Source organism: Peromyscus eremicus, chromosome 2 (assembly GCF_949786415.1).
Source record: "Peromyscus eremicus chromosome 2, PerEre_H2_v1, whole genome shotgun sequence".
NCBI lineage: Eukaryota > Metazoa > Chordata > Mammalia > Rodentia > Cricetidae > Peromyscus > Peromyscus eremicus.
Window position 1 is genome coordinate 134,880,295 of NC_081417.1, and position 20,172 is coordinate 134,900,466.

The 20,172-nt window shown below is 44.7% G+C and overlaps 2 protein-coding genes across 3 annotated transcripts in view; one reads left to right on the plus strand and one right to left on the minus strand.

Annotated features, from left to right (window-relative positions):
- Positions 1 to 3,858: 3,858 nt before the first annotated feature.
- Positions 3,859 to 18,087, minus strand: Akirin1 (akirin 1). The gene is made up of 5 exons (XM_059254923.1): positions 17,742 to 18,087; positions 11,214 to 11,354; positions 7,359 to 7,493; positions 6,293 to 6,364; positions 3,859 to 5,375 (listed from the first exon to the last, which is right to left on the minus strand). Exons 1-5 carry the CDS (start codon positions 17,956 to 17,958, stop codon positions 5,365 to 5,367), a joined length of 576 nt encoding a protein of 191 aa, XP_059110906.1. The 5' UTR covers positions 17,959 to 18,087; the 3' UTR covers positions 3,859 to 5,364.
- Positions 18,088 to 18,285: 198 nt separating this feature from the next.
- Positions 18,286 to 20,172, plus strand: part of Rhbdl2 (rhomboid like 2) — a 66,131-nt gene continuing 64,244 nt past the window's right edge. Inside the window, exon 1 of one of the 2 annotated variants that reach the window (XM_059254924.1) lies at positions 18,286 to 18,566. In XM_059254924.1, the coding sequence (XP_059110907.1) occupies positions 18,548 to 18,566 (19 nt within the window). In that variant the 5' untranslated portion in view covers positions 18,286 to 18,547. The remainder of the gene's footprint in view (positions 18,567 to 20,172) is intronic. The other variant, XM_059254925.1, reaches the window with a different exon arrangement.

Genomic DNA, 20,172 nt, shown 5'->3' on the forward strand with positions numbered 1-20,172 from the left:
ATGGCCTTTCCTCGAATGCAAAAGCTGGAAAACTACAACTCCCAGACCAAGCAGGAACCATGTCTGAGCCATTGTTGCTAAGGTGCCCAGGCTTCTGGAATTCTGTACTTTGGTCCCAAAGCAGAGATGTGAGCTTTCAGGTCCTCCATCCTTCACTTCCACACCTTCCCTCCTCAATGCTTCTTTAGGACTGTATAATGAAGTAAAGGACTTTATGCTTGTCTTCATCTCTGGGACATCAAGACTCCAAGATCCTTGTAACTCAGGCCTAAGGCCCCAGCCCAACCCCTCTGAACAAAATTCAGAGGCTGCCTGAGGACCAGATGTCTGCGCTTCACTGATGGGGCAAGGGTTATTATCTCAAGTACCCTAGGCATCCACTCACAGAACTTCTATCCTGGGCCATTCACATGGTGGAAACTTTATTTAGGTGTCTTTACTGTTATGCAGATCTAAACAGTGTTAGTTTAAGAAGCCTGGCACAAGGGAGGGCCTTGATATTGGAAACTCAGGCTGGTAATTGAGCTGTAGGATAGAAATCAAATTGTGTCGATTCCATTTGGAGATGGAGAAAATATCAAGTTGAAAACGAATCCGGTAATCCAGGAAAAGCAAAGTGAGTTGGGAATAAGGCTGTCAGGCTCAAGATGGAAGGGGTAACTGGAGGGCGATAGATACTCCATCCTTAGAACTCCCTTTTGTGAGCGTTGCAGCTTGGATGGAAAGGTATCCTGGCAGTCAGGAGCTAAGGAATGCTACAAAGTCACCATAAGCGTAGCAGTTTACAGCTCTGCTCTGGGGAAAGGTTTCCCCAGTGCAAGTGTGTATCCACTGTGCTCCACTAGGGGAGTTTCCCCAGTCTTACAGTCGAGCTCTGCTTCAGCAAAAATAGTCTCACTGCATAACAAACTTTACTTGAGAGATTTATTGGGAAGGAAAATTCCAGGAGGGTGGCTGCCTCTAAGGTGAGCAGCAGCAGCAAACTGAGCAGGGTACAGAGCTTATATAGGGCTTCTTAGGGGTGGGACAGAGCTTTCCAGGGTGGCTTAGGATTGGTGGGTTTTGTAGCCTGATTCTGGGGCAAGCTCAGGGACTGGTGAGATTTCAAGCCCTGGTCCTGAGGGTTAAGTCTGGGTCAGGGTGGTTTTCCTTGGCCCTTTTTACCCTACACCCTTGGGCCAGTGGGAGTCAGAGGCAGGTTGTTCTCTGTGAATTTGAGGCCATCTTAGTCTATTATCTATATAGTGAATTCCAGGACAGCCAGAACTATATAGGAAGAGTGTGCTGAAAAACAAAACAAAACAAAACACAAAAAAAGAACTCCCCCTTGGGCTAGGAATGTGACTTGGTTGGCAAAAGTGCTGGGTTCCATCCCCAGAGCCATATACAAAACCAGGTACTGTGGTGATGCAAACCCACAACCTCAGCACTTGGGAGGTGGAGGCAGGAGGATAAACTCAACATCACCCTCAGCCTCAGGGGAAGACAGCCTGGGCTACATAAAGACCCTGTCTCAATCCAAAACTTCCTCTTATCTTGATGTATGGAACTGCCTCTTGACTGGCAAAACGAGGGTCCCAATGTGGTATGACCCCACAAAGCCCTGGGAAAGGCAAGCAGGCAGTCTACTCCACCCGCCATACCTTCCCATCACAAATGAACACACTGGAGTCCGGGTTCAGAAACCAAGAGTTGCTCTTTCATGGAGGCACCCAACACCTAACAAAGCAGAGATGTACACCCTTCTGTCCATTAGACTGACATAGCCTAGAGAAGGCTTGACTCATTTGACCTGGAAGTTAAGGGGAGTCCTAGGTCACTGCTGAACAGACACGGCCTTCTGCTAGCCACTCATCAGTTAGGAGACAAGAGGTCATAGGTCAGAGTGATACAAAGAGCTCAGTGTAGTAGTGGAAAAGTCACACAGACAAATGCACTACAGGACGCTATAAAAGCATAAAATCAAGGGGTATGATGAAGTACTGTGTGTGCAGTATACCTAAGAAGTCCTTACAATCTAGTTTAGCCATCCAGCTACTACTATTACCATCTTATTTACATCACTTTAAATCTTTGTGTGCGCATACACATTGAGGCCCGAAGATGTCAGGTGTTTTCCTCTATCATTCTCTACTTCAAGGCAAGGTTCTTAACCCCTGAGCCATCTCTCCAGACCTTTTCAGTTTTTTGGTTTGTTTTGTGTTTGAGACAGGGTTTCTCTGTGTAGCCCTAGCTATCCTGGAACTGGGTTTGTAGATCAGACTGGCCTTGAACTCAGAGTTTCATCTGCCTCTGCCTACAAATGCTGGGAGTAAAGGTGTGCGCCACCACTGCTGGGCTCCATTTTGAGAACTTTAACTCTGACTGGCCTTCAACTTATAGTTACTATCTTGATCTTTGTACTTCTCAAATGTTGGTATCTTGGTGCGAGCAACCTTGCCCAGTGTGTGTAAACCATTTCATTAAAAATAACCCCAGAGGCTGGACTGTCTGTCGTTTCTAATTATGTCTATGCGTAGGGTATGTGCAGGTTGTATGGGTGCCTGAGGTCAGAGGCACCAAATCCCCTGGAATTGGAGTTACATGTGACTGTGAGTTACCCAAAGTGGGTTGTGGGAACCAAACCTGGGTCTTCTGCAGGGGCAGTACATGCTCTCACCACTGAGCCCTGTGTCCCTCGTCACTTGTTTTGTCAGACAGGCTCTCACACAGCCCAAGCTTCCAACTTAATTGTGTAGCTAAGGGACTTACCCTTCTCTTCTTACCTCCCCACCCTAAGTACTGATATACACAGGGGCCATGCTTTCATGTACAGAGCAAACCCAGGGTGTTGTGCATGCTGGACAAACACCATCAACTGAGCCGCCACATCCCCAGCCTACTCTAACCCTGCCTGATTCTTGGATCACCTGGTATTCTTCCTCCTGAGGCAGGCAGAGACATCACTAAGTGGATAGAGATAGCTCCGTGGTAGTGAACTTGCCTAGCATGTATAGAGTACTAGGTTCAACCCCCAGGATGGCCCAAAAGATAGACTTATTAAACACAGGTGTGAATCACCGCATCTAGCTGAGTAACTTAAGGAGCTCCCTGGACAGGTTTTTCTGAAATTACACATTCCAATACATCCTTGTAGTTTTTGTAGGTTTTATCCTTAAGTCAAGATTTCCGTAAGACAATGGAATTTCCCTAGCTGGGAAATACCCTTAAGTTCTAGCCCTAGAAGTCAAAAGTTAAAAAAAAAAAAAAAAATTTATATATACATGCATGCGCATGCACGTGTACATACAGGGTCTCATGAACTCACAGTCTAGACTGGCCTTGAATGCTATGTAGCCAAGGATGACACTGAACTTCAAAGACTCACAGGCTTCCAGGTCCCCAATGTGTAGCCTTAATTCCCTTAATGCCAACCATAGAGATATCATACTCCATGGTCCCAATGGGTAAGCTGAGAACAGGCGCAGGCACTGCTGGCAGTTGAGGGGGTGGCGTGACCGTCACTCAGGAAAGCACTCTTAGCCAGGAGCTGCTTATAGGAACACTTAGAGGGAGCACAGCACAGTGGTGTCTAATGGGCCGTGGGTGAGCAGCCTTCCAGACCTGGCATCCTCACAGCCCTTAGCTACCCCATCACAGCCATTACTATGGCTCTTCTTCAGGGAACAAGGAACTACCCTAGAGAAAGAAGAGATGAAACAAGCTGTCCTTTAAGTGAGTCAGTCTTTAATATGAAAAGGGCCAGGGTGGGCTCCAGGAGTCTGTAAATCCTCCACAGGGTGTTGAACTATGGAAATGGTTATAGCAGCCTCAGGGAGTTATCTGAATCCACATTATCACAGTACCAAAAAGGCAAGGTAAACAAATAGCTTAAGTATTTTATTTGTTTGCAACTAAGCTTGTTAACACTATATAATGAAAATGTACAAAGAATAATGTTGCAGTTTTTGGTTAGATTTAAGTCAAAGACATTCATTAATAAGGAATCTTCAAATGTGAATACCCCAGAAATGTCCATAAGCCATCGATCTCAACAACTGTCTCTGAATATCACCTTACTTTGGAAGGTATTGGCAAACATTTGAATTAAAACTCAAGAGTTTTCCAAAATAAAGCCGTAATTAATAAAACTATATTCTCAAACTAAAACAATTTTAATAAACTTTCCTTTCCAAAACAACAGTAAAGGAAACAAGGCATTTTGTAAAATGTGGTCCTGAACAAGTCACAGTAAAAATAAATGTGGACTTAACTCCCACCTCAACAGAGGCTGCTCTCTGGTCACAGCCTCGGGACCAAGGCAAACAACAGCCAATAAGCAACTTCAGGCAGGGAGCTGCCAAAACCAAGCTCTAACAGTTGAACACGGAGACCTTAGGGAGTTCCGGGGAACCTGGACAACAGGTCCAGATCCTTGCTGAAACCGATGAGAAGGTGAAGCAGCTCCTCCCAAGGAGCAGTGCTGCAAGGCCCGGCCCAGCCCTGCACTCCCCTGTGTTATACTCCGAGCACACCCTGATGTTCTGCTCCAGGGGAGAACTGTTCCCTGTAGAAGTTCAGTGTCCAGGGAGCTCCTTGACTGAATGAATGAGGTGAGCGCAGACTCCACAGGGTATTTTAAGGCTTGGAGTCCAAGTGTTTTCCAGCACAGCTAGGCAGAGTCTGTGTGTTGATGGCCCGTCTCCAGTTTGTTCTAATCTCTCACCATGTGTTTGCAGATTCAGGACAGCAGACCTTCCCTACATCATCGTAATCATGTCTAATGTCCATCCTAACTTATGATTCAATTTCTGTGCCTGGAAACAGTCCCTGTATTTAACGATAATACCTACACATACAACAATCCACTGTTACAACTTATATGGTCACCAAACATTAATGATCTTTTGTAGACCAAAAAAATGTTTCTAACCATAATTGTCGTGCATCAAATTCACAGCCAGAATCCCCAAGGTCAAAACAAGTTTTGCACAACACAAATAATAACTTAAAACACACAGACACACACGCGCACACACACACACACACACTCACACACTTCTCACAGAGCTGTGCTTGGGGAAACTCCACGTGTTGAGTGCCACTGAAGGCATTCTTTGCTAAACTGCTGCTCCAGGTACTTTTGTTTGGAAAACCTATCACAGTAGGGTACAGCTGTTTAGTGGATGAGCAGAAAAGAAAGATATGCTGTGGCAACCAGAAAGTTTTAAGGTCTTTCAAGTTGTATAAAATGGACCTGCAGAAACATTTAAGTGTTCTCAGGATGCAAAGTTGGAGCTGAAATGTGATATCAAACCAGTTGCAAAAAGTGTACAGCAGCCATCTCTTGAGGTCACACCTGGTACCAAGATAGGCAAGAAGGCTTCAGGATACATCTGCAAATTAGGGTTAAAAGACAAATGAAGAGAATAATGAGGATGTAGTCTCATTCTTTTTAAAACATACACTAGCAGTAAATGATCAAACTGTGCAAGCTACCACTTAAAAGGCAGGAATTAAGAAATCTGTCTCAAGTATTTCAAATATTTAGAAATAAGAAATCTTGACCACTCACTGCATAAATCAACTTCCATAAACTAACTGGACTCACCTTTCTGGAGGAAAGATATTAACAAAGAGACTGGTACTGGAGTCAAATGACCACAGGAGGCAATCTTGGCTAACTACAGAAACTTGAGCGAATTACCAATAAAAAACGGGGTTAATATTAAAAGTTCAATCTCATAGGATACTGTGAGGATTATATAAAATTAGAATTTATTGGTTTGACATTGTTGGATACCAAAGTATTCTTAGCCACTTCACTTTACAGAGCCTTTCAAAATTAAAAAAATTTTTTTTTTAAGATTTACTTATTTTATGCGTATGAGTGTTTTGCCTGCACATGTTTGTGTACCACATGTCTGCTAGGTGCCCTTGGAGATCAGAAGGAGGCATCAGATCTGGGACTGAAGTTATAGGTGTTTGTGAGCCACCATGTGGACATTGGAAATTGAGCCTGGGTCCCCTGCAAGAGCAATAACCCAGGGCCTTTTGCTCCCAGGACACAAAATACTCCCAAGCAAAATCTTGTCCTTTTTTTGTGTGTGTTTGTTTTCTGAGACAGGGTTTCTCTGTGTAGTTTTGGTGCCTGTCCTGGATCTTGCTCTGTAGACCAGGCTGGCCTCGAACTCACAGAGATCCGCCTGGCTCTGCCTCCCAGTGCTGGGATTAAAGGTGTGTGCCACCACCGCCCGGCAAAATCTTGTTCTTAAGAACTTGGAAATTTTAAAGAAAAACTTGGTATACTTACAGCTTGTTGGCCTTGTCCCATATCGCCGCATAATCTGATCATGTGTGAATTTCACAAAAGATTCATACTGTTCTGTGAAGATATAATAAAGAGTATATATTATCCCAGAAACCCATCCCTAATCCCTCAGGCAATTTAGGAAGCAGGGTGGCATCTGTCTTCCCTGTTTGTACTCTCTACTCAAACATTCCTTTTTCTCTCCTATCATTCTACCCACTATCCCGAAGAAAGATATGTGAACTTGAAATCCTGAAGTCCTTTTTTCATTACAAAATGAAAACACGAAGAGTGGGATTACAGTGGGATCAGTAACAGAGGGCTTGCAAATGGATGAGGTAGATCTCTAAGAGAGGAAAAAAAAAAAACGTTGAGGTAGCTCATGCTTGGAATCCCATTCCTTGAAGAACTCTTTAAGTTCAAGGCTAGCCTGGTCCACACAATAAGTTCCAGATTTATTTTTATTATTTTTTAAATTGTGTTCGTGTGTGCACGCTGGTATGTACATTTGAGTGCAGGTGCCCTTGGAATCCAGAGAGTATTGGATCAGCCAGAGCTGGAGTTATAAGTGGTCTTGAACCACCTGACATGGGTGCTGGGAATTGAACTCATATCGTTTGGGAGAGCAGGAAGCACTCTTTAACTGCTGAGCCATCTCTTGTCCAGCCTCAGCTGGTCTAGACTTGCTTTTTTCTATCATACCTCCCAAACCAAAGAGTGCTCAACTTCTACATCAACCAAGTGACTCCAAGGCAGAAGTTTGAACATGTGAGTGACACTGCCCTGCACCGATCCTGACACCTGTTAGGAAGTCAGTGCCATAAGCCAACCACCTGTTCACCAGCTGGTGGCCTACTCAATAACTATACTTCCAGAAAATTCTTACACATGGAGCTTGACTCATCTGCTTTCAGAAATGTAAATGAGTTCTTTCAAATGATGTGTAAATAACACCCATGACACCATCAAAGAGTAGCTGCAGTGTTCACAAGCCCACAACCCCTCTTGCACAAAGCCCTCTTTTTTTTGAGTTACACCAACAGGAGCAGCAGCCTAGGTCTCAGCCTACCTGCGAGTTTGGTACTGAGGATCTGCTCATACTCCTCTCGAACTTTATCTTCATAGTCTTTTAGGAGACGCTCACATATTATCCCCACTTGTCGAAGAGTAAAGGTGGGCTGGTCCTTCTTCATCCAGGAAGAACCTGGCAAGAACACAAACATTAGCTGGGTGCAGTGGCACATGCCTACAACCCCAGCTACTCAGGAGGAGAAAAGAATTGAGTTTGAGGTACACATGGGAAACTTAACAAGACCCTCAAAAATAAAAGATCAGTGTAGAGCACTTGTCTAATTCAAGGCTGACTCAAGCCCCAGTATTCCACATCCCCCTAAAAAGATAAAACTTCTTTACACAACATATTCCAGTTCAACCTTCATAGAAACACTCAAGATACACAAACCTTAGACAGGCTAGCCTAGCTGGCCAGGGAGCCCGGAGGATCTTTCCTATCTCCACCTCTCTACGTGCTAAGATTACAAATATGGGCTGCTACACTTGGCTTTTTTAAAATGTGAGTTCTAGGGACTCAAACTCAGGTCGTCCTACATGTACTGTACAGACAGGGCTATCTCCCTGGTCTGTGCTCTATAAGCAAGGCTAAAGGTAAACTGAGAAGCAGGGGAATAGATTTGTGCCGTGTGCTAGCTGAGCTGTGTATACACAACAGTTCTGATGTCCTAACAATCTGGGCTCATACTCACCCCATAAAAGACCAGAACCAAAAGCTTAAAGCTGAAGCCTCCAGTCTGGATTAGGAAAAGTACATTTAGAACATAAGTCTTTTGAAATCACTCAGATGTGTCCAACCTCACAATGGGACACACAACATTGCCATCTACAAAATTCATGCCTGAGAACTGTATATAATCAAGCTACAAAGAAAGGTTAAAATTTTTTCCAAGTTCTTTTTTTTTTTTTAATGTAGCTCTGGAACTTGCTGTGTCAACCAGGCTGGCTTGGCACTCATAGAGATCCACCTGTCTCTGCCTCTGAGTGCTGGAATTAAAGGTGTTCAACACCATACCCTGTTCCTCATAATGCTTATTGTTCATGATTTTGTACTGGACTTCATTCACAGCTACCCTGGGGCACATGTGGCCACTATGAGCATCAGATTTGTTTAATCTGACTGTAAAACAAACACCAAAAATACACTTTCTGATGATTCTGTAGCAGAACAGGGCCAGGGCATCTTTTATTTTTAGGATCCACAAATGATTTGTAAGCTACAGGGAGTCTGAGATTCAGGACCATTGGAATTGCTCAACAGTATAAAATAGGTCACTGACATTAACCTCTTACCACTCCTTTTGGAAATGGTCTCAAGAAGTCCAGGCTGGCCTTGAAATTGTTAGTACCCCCAAATAACCTTTAATTTCTGATCCTTCTGCCTCTGCCTCCTCATTTACTGGGGTTACAGTGTTGGTTTTATTTGGTGCTGGGGACCCCACCCAGGATTCATACATGTGAGGCAAGCACCTGACCAACTGAGCGCCCATTACACCTTTATTAACTCATGCTCCTTTGTGACTAATCAGAGTCCTGTAAACCCAGCACACTTCCAAGGTGGAGGCAGGATAAAGAATCGGGGTCAAGGTCATTCTCTGCTACTTAGTAATGAACTCTTACCTACAGGCCTCTTTCTCAGTTTTCCTTGTGGCTTTATCAGAGGCTGTGGCAAATCAAAACTATAATTTCCAGCTTCCTAGGAGCTAAGATTTCAGATGTGAACAGGTTTTATTAAACAAGCTCACTCAGAGCACTCAGCAAAAATGGGAGGGATAAAGTTATAGCAGCTTCTACTTTGGAAGGGAGGCCAAAAGAAGCAAGCAATAGCCTGATTCTGGAGCTGGCAACTGGAGCAACAGATTCCACAGGACTTCCTGCCTGCTGATGGTAAAATAGCAGCCTTAGAAATATAAGCATAAAGATCAAGCCGTAACTCAGGCCTGAGAACCTCTGAAGTTAGTCTAGAATATGTTTCTTCATTCCTGTAAGTATTTAAACTACTTACCACTTTGAAACAAATCTTTATGGCTTTTTCCAATTAAACCAAACACAGATTTTTTTTCTCCTCTACAAATGAAACATGACCAGAACATCTGGCCTCATCATTGGTTATTATTTCTCTACTCAACATTTTCTACTACTTTAACATTACTGTATGGGTGGTGGTAGCACACTCCTTTAATCCCAGCACTCGGGAGTTCGAGGCCAGCCTGGGTTTCAGGAAAGGCGCAAAGCTACACAGATAAACCCTGTCTCAAAAAACCAAAAAAGAGAGAGAGAGGGAGGGAGGGAGGGAGAAAGAAAGAAAGAAGAAAGAAAGAAAGAAAGAAAGAAAGAAAGAAAGAAAGAAAGAAAGAAAGAGAAAAGAAATTGAATACTTTGAAGAAACAAACTTTTCAACTGTTTTAGGACACAGAGGTTTGCAGCACTGGTCTAGTGACCATTTATAGGGACAAAGCAGTCAAGTCTAGCTCACTAAGTGACAGAGACAACCTCAAATCCTGAGATTTTAGAGCACTGCCCCCACAATCCATGTATCAAGATTACAAAACGGGACTGTCTAATAGAACTTTCTAAAACAAATTTCTTACATTTGTACGTCCAATACAGCACCACATATGACTACTACTTATGTACCTGAAATAAGTTTAATGCATATGAGCATTGGATTTTTAACACATTGGGCGTGATGGCTCAAGGGTGTAGTCAGCAAGAGGACTTCCACAAACTGGAGGACAGCTGGGTCTTTATATCGAGTTCCAGACTAGCCAGGGCTACATACTGAGACCTGGTCTCAACAACAAGGGACCAGGCATGGTGGCATACAACTTTAATTCCAACACTCAGGAGACAAAGGTAGGATCTCTGGGAGTTCCAGGCAAGCCAGGACTACATGGTGAGACAAAACAACTTGCTCAGAGGCTGGAAAGATGGCTCAATGGTTAAGAGAACTGGCTGTTCTCCCAGAGGACCTGGGTTCAATCCCCAGCACCCACATGGCAGCTCACAGCTGTCTGTAACTCCAGGGGATCTGACAATTCCACATACACATACATGCAGGCAAAATACCAGTGCACATAAAATAAAAACAAATCATTAAAATAAGTAAATAAAACTGCTCAAGCCAAAAGTAAAACCTCAAAGCAAACATAAAAAACAAAAACAAAGCTTAATTAGTAAGTTTACATAAGAAATAACTTAGTTCCGTGTTATGGTTTGAATCTAGAATATCCCCCATAACCCCATGTTTTAAGTGCTTGTTCCCTAGCTTGTGGTGTCTTTAAAAGACGAGGCCCGGCAGGTGCAAATAGGTCACTGGGCCAGGCCTTTGAAGTTTATATATCTGCATCTGGTTCCATGTCACCCCCATTTCCTGGTCGGTACCATATGAAGAGGAAGCCAAAAGCTCATTGCACGAACTGAGCCACTTCCCCAGGCCTCTGCCGCACAAAGGACAGTCCCACCTGAAACCATAACCTTCCCCAGGCCTCTGCCAAACCATAACCTTCCCCAGGCCTCTGCCGCACGAAGGATAGTCCCACCTGAAACCATAACCTTCCCCAGGCCTCTGCCGCACGAAGGACAGTCCCATCTGAAACTGTAACCTTCTCGACTGACTAATTTGTCAGGCTGTCACAGTCCTGAGAAAGGGACAGAACACAGGTGCTGAAGGACACACTCCAACTACAGAAAGGCAGACTGTTCGGAGACAGAGGCATGCTGTATACATCACAAGCTGGTTTCAAACTACAATCCTGCCTTTAGCCTCTTAAATATGCCAGGATTACAGGTGTGCACTGCCAACCCCCCCACAAACTCTGAAAATAGATTTTCCACACCAAAGTATGCTTACCTGGAGAACTTGGTGCGGTGAGTGCCGAGGAGGGAGGCTGGCTTTCTGAAGTACAGGCTTCACTCTGACTGAGAACAACCTCTAAATGTCTCCATCTCTGATAACGGCTATATTCTTGCTTTATGTTCTGAAAAATTTGCTCTAGTAAAAAAAAAGAAAATGAACTTGAGCATTCATTTTGTGGTCATTTCTCAGACTTCCCACCCTTAAAAACTTTCTTGAGAAGATAGGCAAGAAAGGTCGTCTTATTTTATTCTACAAGTTGCTTGAGTTCAAACTCCAAGTCTTTTCGACACTAGACAAATACTCTACCAGTAAGATACATCCCCAGTCCAAAGAAGATATTTTGACTAAATAGCCCCTTTATCACACAGGTCATAATCTCTTCCTCATCCTATGTTATTAACAGGTAAATGTTTACCCTGTACAAACCAGCCCTATAGCTCAAGACAGTGTTCTTATTCTGACTATTTATGGAGCTGGTGACATGGTCAGTGCATAAAGGTGTTTGCTGTGCAAGCCTCGTGCTGAGTTCAGTTCCCTACATAAAACTGGAAGGGGACAACCAACTCTACAGCTGTTCTCTGACTTCCACACACATATCATGCTCACAACAGAATACATTTTAGAAGGCTCAGCAGTTAAGAGCACTGACTGTTCTTCCAGAGGATCTAGATTTGATTCCCAGCACCCATATGGGGGCTCACAGCAGTTTTTAACTCCAGTTCCAGGGAATCTGAGTCCTTTTCTGGCCTCTATTGCACCAGGCATGCAAGTGGTACACAGTCAAACATGCAGAAAAACACTCATATATATAAAATAAAAATAACTAAACTTAAAAAGGTTTAATCCCTAAAATAATAGCTATTAGTCAAGCCCCTCATCCAGTTTCCCTTACTTTGTGCCTGCGGTAAACAAGCAAGTCAGACCTGCACTTTGCTGGATTCGCTGCTACAATTTAAAGTAAAATGAGCCATGCTTTTATTTTTAATTTGCTTTGTTTTTGAGACAGAGTCTCATGTAGCCTAGGCTGGCCTTGATCCTGCCGTGTAGTTAAGATGACCGTGGACTCTTTCTGATGCTCTCCTTCTCCATTTTCCAAGCACTGGGATTAAAGGTGTGTGTCACCACTGTCGGTTCTCTGTTTGAGAAATGGTTTAACTATATAGTCCACCTTAGTCTTAAACTCACAGCAACCTTTGCTCAGTTAAGTGTTACATTTCCACAAAACACAGTACTATGGGTGAGTCTCTTATCACTAAAGGTCTTTTAACAATTAAGTTTTTGTTCCATGAGAAGATGGTACATAGCAAAAACCATTATGTGTAACAGTCTGGACACAGGGGAGGAGCCGAGGGCTATTGTTTGGGATTATCAAGGCTCATTAAAAGTGTTTTTAAAAGCTAGGCGGTGGTTGGCACACCCCTTTAATCTCAGCACTTGGGAGGATCTCTGTAAATTCAAGGCTAGCCTGGTCTACACAGTGAGTTCCAGAATAGCCAGGGCTACACAGAGAAACCCTGTCTGAAAAACAAACAAACAAAACAAACAACAAAAACCCCACATAATTAAAAATAAAAATAAATTCTTAAAAGTTTCTGAGCTGGGTATGGTGGCAAACCCATGCCTTGGAAGGAGGGAAGGAGGCAGGAGAATCAGGAATCCAAAGTCATCCTCGATTATACAGAGTTTGAGAACAGTCTGGGCTACATGAGACACTGTCTTAAAAAACAAGCTGGGTTGGTAGCCCGTTCCTGTAATCTCTGTGATTGGGAAATAGAAACAAGAGGATCACTGCTAGGTCAAGGTCAGTCTGGGCTGAGTGAGACCCTGTCTCAAAAACACATGTTCTCAAGCCAGTCATGATCCCAAAACATTTCTGAGCTGGGTCCTGTGAGGCCAACTCGAAACCCAGTTTCTCTGGAGGCCAAGGCAAGGGGATCCCAAGATCAAGGCTACACTGGAGAATACAGCAAGGTGAAGAAGGCCAGCCCAAGCACCTCAGCAAGACTAGATCCAAAAAGGAAGATGAGGGCAGTGGCTACAGCGCAGTGGTAGAGCACTGGCTTCACGTGCAATCCCAGCACTGGAAAAATAAAGAAAGGTGATATAACACAATGTTTGCTAGGACTCAAATGATTATTCTCAGTTAGTCAGCACAAACTGAACTTGCCAACATGCAGGAAACACCAGCTAGCAACTATAAAACTATACTCCTGGAAACAAGAGAGTCTAGAAGGATGTGGATTTCAAGTTTTTATATATGGTGACGTAATACTGTATTCCTTCTCCTGATACTATAAAGCCCCCCATAACAAAAGCAGAGACTGCATCCATGATGATGAATGCCCGTGATTCCAATGCAGGGAGGTGGGGGTGTGGGCAGGGGGATCACTTCAGAAGTTGGAGGCCATCCTGGCCTATATAACAAGTTCCAGACCAGCCAGTGCTACAAAAACCTATCTAAAAACCAGGAAATTACATTCCTCAACTCAAATTGTTCCAATGTAATTTGCTTTAACTGAATTTATCAGGGGTGGCAGGTGTAGATAATGTCACTTTGTTTGCTACGAGCAATTTTAGGAAGCCATTTCCAATCTTTAGTCTAGTTATTCAAAGTACATGGGAAATGTCTATCTAAACAGGTAAACAATCAAAATCACAGAATGAATGAATAATAGTGCCGGTGATGGTATGGTCCAGTAGTTGCACATTTAGGTAAACAAACTCTGCCTAAATGTTAGAACAAACACAGTACTGTTTTCCTTTAACAAGACCACGAAATCCAGCCTCTAGATCCTCGACAATAGGGAGGCTTCTCTTTCTTTCTTTCTTTCTTTCTTTCTTTCTTTCTTTCTTTCTTCTCTCTCTCTCTCTCTCTCTCTCTCTCTCTCTCTCTCTCTCTCTCTCTCTCTCTCTCGTGTACACCTGCCAGGTTCATTCAATACAAGCATGTATGCAATGGCTATGAAACAAGAAAGGACAAGTATGAGGGCAGAGGGCTCTCGAGGACTCCAACTGCCTCCTGCACAGCAAACGGACACTGGGAGGAGTACACAACTTCAGGGCTGTCCAAGATTCTAATTACACTCTACACAGGAAGAAAATGGTGCAATCTTCTTCTCAAGACCACCTAAAGCAGGAAACAGCATTTATTTTTAAAAATGCAAATTTCTTTGTAACAGTTATGCTTTTAATCCTAGATTCTATTATTTGCCTTTTAGCTTCCAGGTTATTTATCAGGCTAAATTCCTCCCCAAAACTTTTCAGTGTTTCTGGATTACTACAAGTCACAACTAAATGTCTTTCAAGACTCAGCCCTATGTGGGACATGGTGGAGCACACCTTGAATCCCAGCACCCAGGAGGCAGAGGCAGGTGGACCTTTTTGAGTCCCAGCCAACCAGGGCTACCTAAAGAAACTTTGTCTCACCCCCCAATTCCCAAAAAACTCAGCCCTAAGGCAGGCATGGTAGCAGGAGTCTGGAATTCCACTCAGTACAGAGGAGGTAGAGGCAGGAAGAACAGGAGTTCAAACATCCTTAGCGACATAGCAATAACAAGTGGGATGCTATTCAAATAAAGTCAGGTTGATTAAAAATCAAACAACACATGCCTGAAACCCAGAGCTCAGGAGGCGTAGAGTTCAATCATCCTTAGTTATCTACTGAACTCAAGACCAGTCTGTGTTACATGTCTCCCCTCCCACTACCCCCAAAAGTGAGGAAGAAGAGAAGGAACATTTAAAAATGAGATTGTTGTTTATATCCCTTTAGGTGGTGTCATTGTTTTTTGGTGTTCTGTGACAGGGTCTGGGTAAGACCTGGGTAGCTTGGAACTCATTATATAGACCAGGTTGGCCCTGAGTTTGTAGCAATCCCGCTTTTGCTTCTCCAGTGCAATCAAGAGATTACAGCATGGAGTGCCAAACCTGCTTATTCTATTTGTAGAGCAACTGACAACATCTCTTATTTTACCCTTGAGTCCAGAAGGCATTTTTTACTTAAGATAAAAAGCATTAAATAATGTATCGATACTTCCTATTTCTTTCATGACTGACAGAACCAAAATCCAATAAGCACTAAAAAACATGGGGTTGGGGTGTGTTTAATCAATTAAAAACTTAAAAAACCTAACAGAGTTCTGGGCATTTAGTTTCCCCAGAACATGGCTGAGGCTCTGGGTTCCAAACCCACACCCAACAACAACGAAAGAGGCCTCATTACAGCACTCTGCCGTAGTCAGTCTTCTGAATACATTTAACAATGGTCATTAAACAACTGAGATCACCTGAGCCACACACTAATGGTACAGAAAATTTAAGTACTGAAGAAATAAGACTTCTGGGGCTGGGGAGATATTTCAGCAGTTAAAGAGCACCAGCTGCTCTTCTAGAGGACCCAGGTTCAATTCCCAGCACCCATATGGGAGCTCACAACTGTCTGTAACTCCAGTTCCAAGGGATATGGTACCCTTACACAGACATACATGCAGGCAAAACATCAATGCACATAAAAATAAATCTTGAAAAAAAAAAAAAAGAGAAAGAAAGAAAACTTACAGACTTCCAGGCCCCTGCCCCCCCCCCCCCACTTTGGTTTTTTTCAAGACAAGGTTTCTTGGTGTAGTCCTGGCTGTCCTGAACTCCCTTTGTAGACAGACCAGGCTGGCCTTGAACTCAGAGATCTGCCTGCCCCTGCCTCGGATTAAAGGTGTGTGCCACCGCCGGGTGGTGGTGGCGCATGCCTTTAATCCCAGCACTCGGGAGGCAGAGCCAGGCAGATCTTTGTGAGTTTGAGGCCAGCCTGGGCTACAGAGTGAGTTCCAGGACAGGCGCAAAGCTACACAGAGAAACCCTGTCTCGAAAAACCAAAAAAAAACCCCCAGAAAAACAAAAAAACAAAAAACACAAAAAAGTGTGTGCCACCATTGCCTGGTGCCTATGCCTTTTTGAAATGGGGTCCTCCTATGCTGCCCTGGCTGGTGTGGGGTTTCTAGGCTCAAGCAATCTTCCTGTCTCAGCCCTACCTCCCCCCCTGCTTTTGGGGCCCTTCATTTAAAACACACACACACACACACACCCCAACATAAAAAGCTTCCAGTGTTCAGTCATTCTGTGAATAAGGTTATATATAACATTAAGTCACCAGGGCATTTAAATTGAAAAGATTCCATTCTGGGTCAGACTAGGTAATGGATGTGAAATTCTATTTAGAAATGATTATTTGAATCAGCCATGATGGTTTTCAAGTCTGTGATCGCAGCACCTGTGAGACTGAGGCAGGGAGACTACTAAGCTCAAGACAGGCCTGGGCCACATTGTGGGTTGTAGGCTAATCTAGAGAGTGAGACACTGTCACAAATCAGCAAAGGAAATGACTATTGAGATTAACAAACTCAAGGGAAAAGACGCAGCATAGTGGGTCTAGGGAAAAGGACAGTCACAGATTAAGAAAAATGTCCGGTATTTCTTTAAATTCTAGGATTAAGACGTGAACACAGCTTGAGAGAGGTCTGCTGGTGGCAGCGAATATCCTCGAGTGGACATCGAGAGGAAGGAGGAAATGAAAACTAAAGGCACTAGCGACTGAAAGAGGTGAGGAAAAAAAATGATTTAAAGGGATTACAGGTTTTGCTAACGCTTGAGGAATAAGAAAAAAAAAAATACAAAGAAACGACTTGACCAAATCCACGGTTTAAGGCTCATTTCTGGGACCCCTTTAAAATTGCTGAATATTAATGCTGAAGCATTGTCCCTCCTCCTCCTGCAACACGATAGGTATCTCTACCGTCACATGAGTCCTTCCTTTTGCCTTGGCCAAAATGAAGAGCCTTACTCATGTCAACTCACTGTATTAGGTATTTGAATTTCTGGTACAGATTCTCTGTATACTAAAGGATTCTTAAATACTAGCCAACGAACTACCCACTTCAATACATGAGACAAGACAATAGCCATACAATAAAACATGGCCAGTCCCTCCCTCTAAGAAACAGATTGAAATCATTTTCCACGACTGCTGGGTGGCTCCTGGTCCCTAAAGACTTCTAGAAATCAAGTCTCCCTAACAAGCTCCAGCACGGTGCGGCGCCGCACACACTCACGCCCCCTCCTCTCTAATCAGTCTCCCTCCCCACTCAAGGCTGGGTTCGTGAGCAGAATCCAATTTTCCATGGCCCACTGGATCTGCTGGGAGGTTCCGTACAGCGGAGGCAGGAGGGGCTTCGTTCAGGGACACCAAGAGCCTTCGGCGACCTGGGGTATCCCCATCTCATCTTGGTGCCCACCCCTCCAGGCTCTCCAGCTCCAGGAAACCCCGAAAACCGACACTGTGGGGCCATTGCCCTTCCCGGATGTCTCTCGTCCCCGGAAGCAACCGAGCCCAGCAGCACCCCAGTTCCTTTTTCTCCCAAGGCCGATATGAGGAGCGGAGGTGATTTCGGCCGGCGTCCGCGACCCCCGTACCCTCCCCACCCCCCACGCCCCAGCCTGGCTTCCTGCCAAGTTCGCAGCAGCAGCGCAGGTTACCCGGAGTTGGAAGGCGACGCTCGCTGCCGGGCAGGGCAGGCTGCTGGAGACTCGCCGGCGGCATCTGCATCTGAAGCGGCGGCGGCTCGGCGTCCGGGGGCCTGAGGCCCGGAGTGGGGCCGGGTAGAGGGGCACAGCGTCGCCGCTTCGGGGAACCGGGGCTCAGCAGCGCTGCCTCGAACTCCATGGGCCGCTTCAATGTCGCCCCGCACGCCATCCCGCGGAGGGGCCAGGGACCAGATGCAGACGCGGCAACAACGGCGACCCAGGACCCAACTCCTGAGCTACGGCTCCCAAGCCAAGCCGGCTCCAATGGCGCCTCCGGCACCCGGCAGCCGCGCTGGCCCCGCCTCCTGTGACGTCACGGGCGTGCGCCACCGCCCGGCGGAGGGGGGGTAAGCCGGAAGAGGGCCTCTCCGGGAGGTCCGCAGGCCTGGGCCCGGCCCGCGGCGCCCCCTGCGGAGGAAGTGGGCCGGTCTGGGCGGAGAGCGTGGTCGCCTAGCAACACTGGGAAGGCCCCCCGCCCCCGCCCCTCTCGGGGGCCCCCCTTTCACCGGCTCGGCCGGGGTGGCCTCGGAGGTCTTTCGCACCTGCGCGGCAGGAGTTTGGGGGGGATGGGAGAGACCTAGGGAGACCCGGGGTTCCCGGTGGCCGCGTGACCCGCTTTGGGGCAGCCCTTGTCCCTGATAAAAGAGGTGATTCTGAAGGGTTATCAAGGGCTTTTCGCCGAGTCCCAGGAAATCTTCACCAGCGTAGCCGGGTTATCTGAGGATAGGCTTTATTTAATCCACGAACCCTGTGCAATCATGGGCAAAATTGGAAGAGGTGTGTTACGAGAGAATGTATTTTGGAGATAGATGACCCGTCCATTAATCAGCTCACTAAATGGATGTATTACGCAAAAAGGATTTAAAAAAAAAAAAAAAAAACTACCAGAGAACTCGCTGGCTTAAACTGTCTAAGCAAGTGATACCAGAGTGTTTGGAACTTCCCCTGATAGCTGATTTGGCAGTTGGCTTCCCCATCTGACTTGGCAACTCAGGAAGGTTCTTCCTCCGGCCCATCTAGATGCTCTGCCGCACTGTTGGCTGGAAAATGCTTTTGATATTCTGCAAAATGAATAGAACACAGGGAGGTTCTGCTTTTAGAAACTGTGTGGTTGTTATTTTTTGGGGGAGTAACTCCAGTGCTTTCAATCACATCAACAGAGCAACCTGCCCTGCCCCCGCCCCCCATTCAAAGCCTTTACGTAATTATTCATATATTAATGGTCGTGACTCCTGTAATTTGGCTTCACATATTTCTGTAATCGATTTTCCCAGAATAGTCCAAATTTGAGATACTCATTGCTAATAGCCAAGATGGCTGTCAACGTACTTCCCACTTGGGTTAGAGAAGAGGCGAACTACCTCCAGTCCTCTGCTGCTGCTTTTTTTTTTTTTAAGTCCTTTTTTGGTTGCTTTTCTCTGAGTCCTCTTCCATTTCTACAAACTCTTGAAAAGATCATAACATAGGTCATGCATTTTCACATTTATTTTTGTAAAATATAAGAAACAATTCTATTATGGCCCAGCATAGCAAATTGCTGGTTTTCTTTTTGCTATTGCCACATTGAGGTTCAAACCTCGAGCCTTGCCAGGCACACTATCCATGAACTATGTCTCTAGGCCCTGGTAAATGTATTCTAGCACATTTGTTGTCTATATAGATGTAAAGGTGGTTTAAACTAAAATCTAGAAATAAAACACTAGAGCTAAGCCAGGCAGTGGTGGCTCACACCTTTAATCCCAGCACTCAGGAGGCAGAGGCAGGAGGATCTCTGTGAGCCTGTTCTATGGAAGGAGTTCTGGGACAGCCAGGTCTACACACAGAGAAACTATCTCGAAAAGCCAAACCAACCAAAAAAACAAACAAACAAACAAAAACCCAACCAACCAAACAAACAAAAAACTCGAAACAAACATTAGAGCTGAAGAGAAAGAACACAATTATCTTGGCATTCAATGACCATAACTGAGTTTAAAATTTAGTTCTGAGTTTCTTGGATGTCAAGGGCAAATGAAACCAGAGTTGAGCTGAATAGATGTTGTTATCTGAAAGGAATCAGTTCACCAGAGGACACAGACCATCATTTTGTTTTGTGTATGACTTAATTCTAAAGGTAGACTCTCGTGACTTTAGTGGGAACAGTGAATGATGTAATTAAGCCTTCAAGACGACATGTATGGCTGTTTCTTATGTTCAATAAAAGCCAAAGACATGAAAAACCACTTAACGATGGTTATTTTTTAAGGGGACTTGTTTAAGAGCTCCAAGTAAATTGTTTTCTTGTGGTATAAACAGATCCAAAGTGAGAGATTAGAAGATTTGAAAAGTATGTCCCTTGGGTAGTCATTGGAAACACACCTCTTTTAGCTAGGGTTTTACTAAG

Bases quoted from the DNA above. Each gene is read 5' to 3' on its own strand.
- Akirin1 (XM_059254923.1), bottom strand. From the start codon at position 17,958: ATGGCGTGCGGGGCGACATTGAAGCGGCCCATGGAGTTCGAGGCAGCG. The intron at 7,494-11,213 runs GTAAGCATACTT...TGTTCTTGCCAG, and splicing joins CACCGCACCAAGTTCTCCAG to GTTCTTCCTGGATGAAGAAG. The intron at 6,365-7,358 runs GTAGGCTGAGAC...ATATCTTCACAG, and splicing joins CCTCAGTACCAAACTCGCAG to AACAGTATGAATCTTTTGTG.